This window comes from Eschscholzia californica, unplaced genomic scaffold (assembly GCF_041429995.1).
Source record: "Eschscholzia californica isolate CP2 unplaced genomic scaffold, dmEscCali1.0.p SCAF_1, whole genome shotgun sequence".
Taxonomy (NCBI): Eukaryota; Viridiplantae; Streptophyta; class Magnoliopsida; order Ranunculales; family Papaveraceae; genus Eschscholzia; species Eschscholzia californica.
The window spans coordinates 86513597-86523667 of record NW_028238198.1 but is presented as its reverse complement, the minus strand read 5'-3'; the positions used below and the strand labels follow the sequence as shown (position 1 = coordinate 86523667).

The 10071-nt window shown below is 36.9% G+C and overlaps 2 protein-coding genes across 5 annotated transcripts; both read left to right on the top strand.

Annotated features, from left to right (window-relative positions):
• Positions 1-347: 347 nt before the first annotated feature.
• On the top strand, positions 348-3850 carry LOC147570598 (HVA22-like protein i). Of its 4 annotated transcripts, XM_086657156.1 has the most exons (9): positions 490-717; positions 843-939; positions 1101-1149; positions 1240-1350; positions 1449-1547; positions 1648-1704; positions 1795-1858; positions 1962-2171; positions 3245-3850. In XM_086657156.1, the coding sequence occupies exons 4-9, from the start codon at positions 1319-1321 to the stop codon at positions 3680-3682; spliced, it is 900 nt and encodes a 299-aa protein (XP_086513282.1). In that variant the 5' UTR covers positions 490-717; positions 843-939; positions 1101-1149; positions 1240-1318; the 3' UTR covers positions 3683-3850. The 4 variants fall into 4 exon arrangements, with proteins under 4 accessions (XP_086513280.1, XP_086513281.1, XP_086513282.1 ...); XM_086657155.1 differs by lacking the exon at positions 1101-1149 and having other exon boundaries at positions 425-717; XM_086657157.1 differs by lacking the exon at positions 843-939 and having other exon boundaries at positions 597-717.
• A 1027-nt stretch (positions 3851-4877) lies between these two features.
• On the top strand, positions 4878-9664 carry LOC147570597 (RNA demethylase ALKBH9B-like). The gene is made up of 6 exons (XM_086657143.1): positions 4878-5479; positions 5907-6434; positions 7660-7745; positions 7839-8149; positions 8884-8955; positions 9048-9664. The coding sequence occupies exons 1-6, from the start codon at positions 5305-5307 to the stop codon at positions 9478-9480; spliced, it is 1605 nt and encodes a 534-aa protein (XP_086513269.1). The 5' UTR covers positions 4878-5304; the 3' UTR covers positions 9481-9664.
• The last annotated feature ends 407 nt before the right edge of the window (positions 9665-10071 follow it).

Sequence of the window (10071 nt, the reverse complement as noted above, 5' to 3'; positions counted from 1 at the left end):
GACTCTGGATCTCCTAAGAGATATCAGATATGAGATTCCAGATCTTTTCTAGCATTAGAAAATGTTGTGTAGATCTTGGGATTCGATTGCACATCATTTTTGACTGATGTGTTTCAAAGTCCTGAAGACCAACCTGATGCTCGTTACCAAAGATTAAACATGATTTTCTGACTGATGTGTTCTTAAGCTGTGAGGAAAGTCCTGAAGACCAACCTGATGCTCGTTACCAAAGATTAAACATGATTTTCTGACTGATGTGTTCTTAAGCTGTGAGGAAAGTCCTGAAGACCAACCTGATGCTCGTTACCAAAGATTAAACATGATTTTCTGACTGATGTGTTCTTAAGCTGTGAGGACCAAAGTAGCCACGAAGGCAGGTCTATATACTCCTCATATAACCTAATGTTTGTAAGAAAAAAAAAATGTTTTGACACATTTAAAGTTTACACTATTTACACTTGTTCAATAAACAAACAAATCCTACTTATTACCTCATTACTACCCAATTTCTGACTTCCCAAATAAGTTCCCCCAAGCTTTTACAACTTTCAAAACAAAATTCAAAAAGACTCTCTCTCTCTCTCTCTCTCTCTCTCTCTGTCTCTACTCTTTTGGATTGGCGTTGCGTTACTAGTTTTCAGCCGCGACGCTTCAACTGTGAGGTCTCGACTCGCCACCGACGGCTTTAACAAAGCAGTCATCCATTTCCATTTACAGGTATAATCTCAGACACAAGTTCAATTCTCTCAGAATTTTCTTCTTCATTTTCTGTAATTAAAGGTAAAAGAAGATACTACTAGTTAAAGGTAAGAGTCCTGATTAGTTTTATCTTTTTCTTTTAGCTTGAATTTCAGACTCGCCATCTTTTCAACTTGTGAATTCTTATCTTGAATCCTGTCCTCTTAGTGTTTGATTTGATTGATTATGGTGGAAAAGTCTGTACGTACTACTTGTTTCTTGATTAGGTTTTCGGTTAATAATCTGTGTTCTTAGTGTTTGATTTTGATTCTTTTGTGAGTTCTTATGTTGATTAAGTTCGATTTTACCTTTTTTTAATACTTCTGTTGATTTATCTTCTGAAGTTTCAATATATCTTGCAGTTTGATTTGCCCTAATTTTACTAATTTGAGGATTGAGGACGATGTAGTAGTAAGCAAGGAGTTCTGAAATTAGGTCATTTTATATTTGAATTGAACATTACTGCCTCAGTTTTGATGTAATTTTCTTATTCGGTTTCAGTTACTTTTGCATAACTGAGGAAGTGCCGGTTGGAGTTGTTGTGTTCATCTTGTTCATGCTAAATTTGTAAATCTCAACAATGATAGGATCCTTTCTTACCAGAGGACTTGTGTATGTATTATCCATCTGGGCTTTTTAGGTTTAAATTTCTGTGGATAAAGTAATTTTGTAGCTTATATGTTTGAGAATTTTTTGTTTTGTATTCACAGAATGGTTTTTGGATACGCTTATCCAGCTTACGAGTGCTACAAAACTGTGGAGAAGAACAAACCAGAGATCGAGCAACTCAGATTTTGGTGCCAATACTGGTATTTATCTTCACTTTACTTCTTTTAACATAGATAAATGAACATACATGTAAATCCTACAAAGTGAATGTTGACAAGGGGTTTCGTCGAAATTTGGTAGGATTTTAGTGGCAATGTTGACAGTTTTCGAAAGGGTCGGGGATGCTTTTGTTTCTTGGTAAGGAATTTTTACTTTTCATCACTGGCTCTTCTTTTCGCTGTTATATATCACTTGTGTTGTATTTTAATGGTGCTGCACTTGTTAAAGGGTGCCGATGTACAGCGAGGCCAAGTTAGCCTTTTTCATATATTTGTGGTACCCTAAAACAAAGGTATTCCATCTACGATCTTCCTCGCAATTATGGTTTATACTACAATCAATTATTCAATTACATAACTTTATGTAATACCGATTATTTTGTTGTACTGTATCAGGGAACAATGTATGTGTATGATTCTTTCTTCCGTCCATATGTCGCAAAGCATGAACCAGATATCGACCGTAACTTGTTGGAGCTAAAAACTAGGGCTGGTGATATAGCAGTTCTATATTGGCAAAAGGCAGCAACTTATGGGCAAACAAGGGTTTTCGAGATTTTGCAGTATGTTGCTTCACAATCTAGCTCAAGACCTCGTCCAACCCAGGTATCTACTAATAAGGAGAAGTAGGTGGCCTCGTTTCTGGTCCACTGCATCATGTGCCGAGGTGCTTTTTGCACGTCGGCACTCTACTTTGATACCCACTGACCGCATGAAGTTGGTCATATGGACCTTCTAATTCTTGACATGTAACACGTAAAATAAACTTGATATTCATTGATATAATAGAGGAGTGTCTAGGAACTGGTAAAAGAAGAGGTTATTCTCTAAAAAAAGAGAAGAGGTTATGGAACAACTTCATGCTGATTTTTTGAAAGAACTTTATACGATAATACTAAAGTACATGAAAACCGAGATGAACTACATAACAATACTAAATCCTCTGAAATTTAAATGTCATACTCAGTGACGATATTTTAATGATCTGGTATTCCGTATACTAGCTTAACATTTGATTAACGAACACATACTCTGATCATATCCAAAATAATAAAATTGAATGATTGGTTCTAGCTTCAAGCATTGTGCTTATATCTATTATTCTCGCAATGGACTTTATCTAGTTACTGGACTAGTAGTGTCTTAGTGAACTTCTGGCATATACCTGTTGTGTTTATACCCATTACTCGATACAGATTTAACCTAGTTACCGAATAGTGTTGCTCTACTTGTCTTTACCTGCATTTTTTTTCTCAGTACAGTCTTAACCTAGTAATTGAATAGCAGTGCTCTACTCGTCTTACCTGCACTCATTTCAGACTTAACCTAGTTATCAAATAGTAGTGCTCCACTTTTGTTTACCTGCAAATCTTACGAAACTTATACGGGCAATTTCTTGATGCATGGACGGGTTTCTTTCATTTGTATTAAGATCCGTTTTTATCCTCTACTCAGTATTTTCCAATTTTCGTAAAGAACTTCTTGCGAAAACAATAATACATATCTATACGAACACATACACACAAACACAATACATTAAGATATATATTTATATAGATACTACGCCACAAGATTAAATAAACTAATTGCTGATTATATTGTCAATGGAATTGTAATTTACTTGGCCAGAATACAAACTTGAAGCAACCATTAACACATTATTCGTAATGAATTTCTAGCAACAACAGCAGGATACAGGTACTCGCAAACCCCCGGCAAATTTAAGGACTCGTAATCAAGCTCCTCCAGCCACACAGCCACCATTACGTACATCCAGTACAGGTACAGTCCAGACTCAACTGGAAGAACCACAAGACACTACTGCTCTCCCTCAACCGAACTCTCCAGTACTTCCAGCAGCAGCAGCAGCAGCAGCAGCAGAAGAGGAAGTATCAGAAGAAGAAACAACTAGGACACAAACAACTGTTGCTGATCTGATTGCATCTGAATCATCTACAAGTCAATCTTCACATCTCAAAGCAGAAATAGTACAGGAAACAGTCTCATCATCTGCATCGAAAGAGAATTCAAGTCAACCTCAGCAAGATGTGGTCATGGAGGAAGGTTGGATGGCTCGTGGCAGGTTGAGGAAAACTCGAGCGTCAGCAAATCGTTAATAACGTTTGTACTCTCTCACCTAAACCCGTATCTTTTTTCCGTTTTCATCTATATGTTAGTAGCTGTAAAATTGCAACTTAAGGTAGAGAAGTTGAGACAGAAAAAGTAATGTCAGATAAATGGGATAAACAAGTATTTTGAGATCTTAATAACTTCTCTCCTCTCTATCCTCTCTGTCTCTCCTGCTGATTTTGTCTTTCTGTACGTTTCTCTCTTGCAGATTATCTCTCTTTCACCGTTTTTCTCTTTATCAAACCCCTATATATCTCCCGGTCTCTCTATCCCTCACTGTCTCTGTCAATGATCTGACGAAGGGAAGTTTTACCTTTGCCGGAACCCCCTTCGTTTGAGACGTGGGCGACCTCGAAGAGGGCAGAGAAATGTTTTTTAAGGGTTTTGTGGCGGGGCAACTAAGAATCTGTACGTCTCAGATAAAGAGGGTTCCGATGAAAGGAACGCTTCCTTTTGCTGGAACAATGAGAGAGAGGGAGACACCTTTGCGGGAACAATGAGAGAGAAAGAGAGAGAGAGATGCGTCGCCCAGAAGAAGTTAGTCTACATGGCATTGGAGCATCGAGGACTATTTCCAATTATTATTGCTTCTCTTGACGGTGTTTTGGTTTGTCCTTCGCATTGTTGGTTAGGGGAATGAACGTCTTCTCCAGACATTTGATGAGTGTCATTCGCCAGATTAGAAAGAGAGGGAAGATTTAGGAGACAGAGGAAATAGGAAAGAAAAAAAGAGAACAGAAAGGGAAGATTGAGTAGATAGAGGTAATAGGAAAGAGAGAAAGAGAGAAGAAAGATAAACAAAAGTGGTGGAAGGAGAGAAGAAGAACTAAAGAGGAGAAAAATAGTGGTGATGGTAATCGGAGTTGGTGGTAGAAAATGGGAAATAAGAAGATATCTTGTTGGCCCTATCTTGTTTCCTTTTAAGATTTTGCACCTCAGAAAATTTATCAACATTCACAAATTCTATTAAAAATTTTGTATTCTGATTTTTTTGTTTATATCTCCAAAACACTGACTTATTTTCGGACTTTGTAACACTCGCCAACACCTCACTCATTTTTCTTTTGGAAGTTGGAAGTCAATGTTCTTTCATCAAAAAAAAAGTTGGGAAGTCAATATAATATTGTGAGAAAAGGTCCGACTCAGATTTAAATACCAATTCAATAAAAAAAAAAAGTACCAACCATTGTAAAATGGGGTTTCTTGGTCTGATTTTCCTTGGTCTGGTCTAGTTAGGTGTGGTTCGATTTTTCACCGATATTTCGATTTTCGGGGGCATTAGTTTCACCCCCAGGGGCCGAGGCTAAACACCCATCTCAATATCTCATTGATGTGAAGGTTAATAGACTTTCACTACACTCTTCTTCCACGGCCACGGGAGATGCTCTGAACAACCCAACAAATTTAGAAAGTCCATCAAATTTTGGTACACCCTCATCACTTGCAGTTTTTTCTCTTCCGACACATTCATCTCTCTCTCTCTCTCTCTCTCTCTAACCTGTAGCAAGCTTCTAATTCCCCCAATTCTGGGTCATTTACCCTAACTCTCTGCCTTTTAGAGTTTAGGATTTCTCCTTTCTTCTATATTCTCATCAGATAAGAAGAAGCCATGAGTTTAGGTATTCCTTACACCAGGAAAGAAGATCACATCTATCTCGATTTCCCATCATCAGAACTTCCAATTGCCGTTGAATCTCTCAAAAAACTTCTTCCTTTCCTTACCAGAGATCTTTGCCGTGGTTGCAACGACATTATCGCTGCTCGTGTTCTTTCTCTTGATAAAGGTACTACTTAAAATTAGGGTTACAAATTGAGTTTATGTGATTTTACTTCTTAAGATAATGGCTACCGCCGGTTTGAAATCACTAACGAAATTCTATCTGTACCAAAAAGGAAAAAAGTTGAAAAGATTTTGTTATATCTTCATTGCTAAATCAGACAACTAATTATGTGATTTTTTAGAGGAATAGTTCTGGTTTACTTTTAGTTTAAGTGATTACATTGTAAAATTAGGGTTTCAGGATGTGCTCTCTAGTTTTTCAGTAAAATTTTCGTGTATCTCTTTAATATATGTTAGAATTATTTGATGGCGATCCGGTAAGATTAGGGTTTCTGTTAGTTATAATTGATGTTGCATGAAAGGTTCTACCTTTTTTCTGTTTTGTACATGTCTGGTTTATCTGCTGATGGTAATTTTGGTTGGCATTGTAGAACTTTCTAGACACTCACAAGTAGAGGAGAGTGTCAGTGGTTCAAGCCATTCGCATCAAGAATCTGATCGGAGTTGTGATAATTGTGACACTCATTCTCTTGGTAGCTGGAAAGACGGGGCAAATGGTTGGTCGGAACATGATGCGGATTGCAGTGTCTCAGAAGTGGTCAGTGTTGATCCCCCGAGTGCTCGTCCTTCTTGGGCTGATATGGCAGATGAGCTCGAAGAGAGAGGGGGTAAAGAAGATGAAGACGATCAGCATTCACGAGATACCTCTGCTCATGCCGAGGTAGAAGGGAAGGTGCAGAAAAAACCGGAATTACCAAGGGAACAAAGAGAATACATTCGATTCATGAGTGTCCAGAGAAAGAAAGACTTTGTTTTCTTGGAGAGAATCAACGGCAAAATAGTTAATGTTGTTGATGGGCTCGAGCTTCACACTGGTGTATTTAGTGCCGCTGAACAGAAGAGAATAGTTGATTTTGTGTTTGAACTTCAGGAGAAAGGAAGAAATAAAGAATTGAGAGGTAATTTACTGTGACTTTTCCCCTTTATATCCATACATATCCAGCACATTCTACTAATTTCCCTCGGAAATGTATTTGTTGGTTAGAGTAGCCTCAGGAGAACGTCTACGTAAATTGAATGGTTTGCGCTTATTAGTCTTTTTTCCTTATATAGATCTATACATATTTTGAAAGTTTGAAGGAATGTATGGCTTGAAATTTATTTAGATCATAGGAATATGTGAACAAGTATCGTCAGTTACCACTTCAATCGACATCCTCTTGATGACTATTTTTTTTTTCGCAAAGCTTCAAAAATCACTGAGAAAAATTTCCTTAATAGTTTGTTGAAAGTTATCCTATACATCTAATGTCATCTTGGTTCTTGATGTTTGTTCAAGATATCTTGTACTTCTGGGGCCGAGGGAAGAACGGAAAAAAAAACTCTTTTTTTACAAGGACCTCGCTAGTATTATGGATGCTCTTTAAGCAACACTATAAACTAAGTTCTTTTTTCTGGGTTGTTTTAGTTTTGGACCTCTTATAGAGGTTTGTCCGAGCTAAAAGTGATGTTTCAAAAAGCAAGACATAGTCAAGTATATGTTCTGTTCAGATGACTATAGTATGTTATAAACACCAAAAACGGTCTGGAACTTAATCGAGCCTGAAAACCTATACTAACATTAACTTTGACAACTTTTTCTTGTTGTTGAATTTTTCATGAAATTCAAAAAGAACTTTTCCTTATAGTCGGCCTTTTATTATTATACATCCAAATTCGTTCTGGAGTCTGTAGAAAATAATCTAAGTACCTTTTTCTTGGTAACTATTGTTCCTTATTTCCGGCAGCAGTAAAACATATACAGATGGACCAAATCTAAACCAAAACCAAGCCTAGGATATTTATAACGGATATCATTTATTAGAGTGGCGTTTTCCAAACTTGATATCCGAAATAGATGTATTAGCTCTTACCTTTGTTATTGTAAATACGGGAAAAGAACTCCACAGAATTTATCTTATATTTGTTTTTATATCATATGGAGTTATGTTCTTTCGTCATGGGAGAATCAACATTATGTGTCTCTTTTTATCTTGAAATATATTATATGCTAAGGAAATCTTTTGTAGAGTGCGGATATTTGATTTTCTTTTCCTGCATGTGCATACCTCTTCGTTAACTCGTTCCAAGGAAATGATATCACATCAAGTTTATGAAATTCTAACTATTTTAATTATTATACAGACCGTACATTTACTGCTCCTCAGAAGTGGATGCGAGGCAAGGGACGTGTTACCATCCAATTTGGTTGCTGTTACAACTATGCGACGGTAAAATGAGATCTTGAGCTTTTAATATGATATACTCAAATAAATGCTTATCCAATAAATTAATGATAGAAGAAATCAATGCTTCTATGACAGGATAAAAATGGAAATCCCCCTGGCATCCTTCACAATGAACTTGTCGATCCATTGCCTAAACTTTTCAAAGTGATAATAAGAAGGCTGGTGCAGTGGCACGTTCTTCCACCGACTTGTGTACCCGACAGTTGTATAGTCAACATTTACGAGGAAGGAGATTGCATACCCCCTCATATCGACAACCATGATTTTGTTCGGCCATTTTGTACGGTTTCATTTCTTAGTGAATGCAATATTCTCTTTGGATCAACTCTAAAGATCGTAGGCCCTGGCGAGTTTGCTGGCTCAGTTGCAATTCCTCTTCCAGTTGGGTGAGTATAATAAACGCGGATTAGTTGTAGAGAAAAAAAAATTCCAATCTCAACATTTAACAAGAAATGGATCTCTTTCCTTTAATGAGGTTAGCAACCATCCATCCATATAACCAGTTTAAGTTGATGTTTAGAGCATGTGAGATGAAAATCAGACCTGGTTAGTTGACCTTAACCGAGCTAACTCGCCTATTCGACCTCGAGGCAGGTTTAATATTAAGTCGAGTTTGTTTCTTTGTCAGAGTTTGACTCGTCCGAGTCTGACTTGTTTTAGCTAGGGGTATAGTAGTCGGTTAAGTCATTTCAGAGAATGGACTCTTAATTCTGTCTTATTTTATGTTTGACTCAAATGGACCCAAAACCAGTCCGAGTCCACCATGCAGACGAGTTATACAAAACACAAAACCGAGACAGAACTGACGTTAATTATAAACCACCACAAATATTTGATTTGCCGTTCTTGGCTTCTTACCGAAGCCGTAGAAGTGTAACCTGACCTCTTGCCTAATCGAGTGAAGTTAGGGTGATTGTGTGAGCATTTTTTACCTGTTAACGTGTCAAACTTCCTTGGATTGATCCTAATCGTAATGCCAGGCCAAGTGGATCTATGGTCGATCGAAAATCCTTTTATTTTCCTGTGAAGTTTTGTATTTGTGGTTCAGATGTCTTTGCTTAATATACTCCGATTTATATTTCTCGAACAATTTACAAGTAATAGATGGTTTATTTTTCAGGTCTGTACTGGTTTTAAATGGAAATGGAGCTGATGTTGCGAAGCACTGTGTACCAGCAGTACCGACGAAAAGGTGGATATTACTCGCGTTGATATTTAATGTGAAAACTTCACCCGAAAAATTTTCATTTCTTATAATATTAAATATTTTTTCCCTTCTTTTAGGATATCTATTACCTTCAGAAAAATGGACGTATCAAAACACCCACTTGGATTCACACCTGAGCCAGATCTGCAGAACATTCAACCACTATGTTACGACTCCGATGATTCTGAAAGATTAACTCCTCTAAACTCACCACTCTCGGCTAAATGGAAACCTGCAACTAGAGACGTTAACTCAGGAAACAGGAGTGGCTTTTTTGGAAGAGGCAATAGTTATTCGGAGCCACGACAGAGAGATAGATATTTAGAGAAGGGGAAGAGGGTTTTTGGGAGAGGCAGTGGCTATTCAGAGCCAAGGCAGCTTTCAATAAGAGAAGGAAAGGGTATTCTTGGGAGAGGTGGAAGCCATTCGGAACCTCGAAGACCTATAGAGAGAGAAGGGAGTTCAGAAACTTGGAGAGAGGGTAACCATTCCAGTCGAAGAAATAACTAGTCTGAACTCAAGATTCATGGTGAATACTGAATTCATCAGCATCATTTAAACCAGGTTCATATCTCAATTGTTTTTAGGTAGCTTAAAATTTGTTGTAATATCCCAATAAGATTTATAAATCTATATCAACAACTTGTGTTTTCATTATGAGATAATGAATTTTGAAAATCAAAGGATTACTCTAGTTACTTCTTGCAGTTCTAAATTCTAATAACAAATTCCTCATTCTCGATTTTTTCTTAATCTCGTTTTTCTTTTCTTAATCTCGTTTTTATTTGTCGTAATTAATATTTGAGCGAGCTCTGACCTAATATTTGCATAATGGTTATCTTAACATATCTATCATAAGTTCTTAATCGAAGGCCTGTCCCAACTCCCAACATTTTATTTTCGGGTTAGAAGTGTATGAAATTGTTTATTGCTCATAAATTAAGGATCTATTTGGAAATTCAATTTCTATTTCTATATATTATTAATATTTGTTTATTTGTATGGAATTATTACCGATCCATTTGTTTTAAATTTTGTGAAGGGGGTATCTCATAAAAAAAAAATTGTCAAGGGTCAACCATTACCATTTAGATTTTTAAA

What these genes read in the sequence shown, in the direction of transcription:
- LOC147570598 (XM_086657154.1), top strand. Translation starts at nt 1,319, where the DNA reads ATGATAGGATCCTTTCTTACCAGAGGACTTGT. An exon ending in TGTGGTACCCTAAAACAAAG is followed by an intron (nt 1,859 to 1,961) that starts GTATTCCATCTA and finishes GTACTGTATCAG; the next exon opens with GGAACAATGTATGTGTATGA. An exon ending in CAAGACCTCGTCCAACCCAG is followed by an intron (nt 2,172 to 3,244) that starts GTATCTACTAAT and finishes ATGAATTTCTAG; the next exon opens with CAACAACAGCAGGATACAGG.
- LOC147570597 (XM_086657143.1), top strand. Translation starts at nt 5,305, where the DNA reads ATGAGTTTAGGTATTCCTTACACCAGGAAAGAAGATCACATCTATCTC. An exon ending in TGTTCTTTCTCTTGATAAAG is followed by an intron (nt 5,480 to 5,906) that starts GTACTACTTAAA and finishes TTGGCATTGTAG; the next exon opens with AACTTTCTAGACACTCACAA. An exon ending in AAGAAATAAAGAATTGAGAG is followed by an intron (nt 6,435 to 7,659) that starts GTAATTTACTGT and finishes ATTATTATACAG; the next exon opens with ACCGTACATTTACTGCTCCT.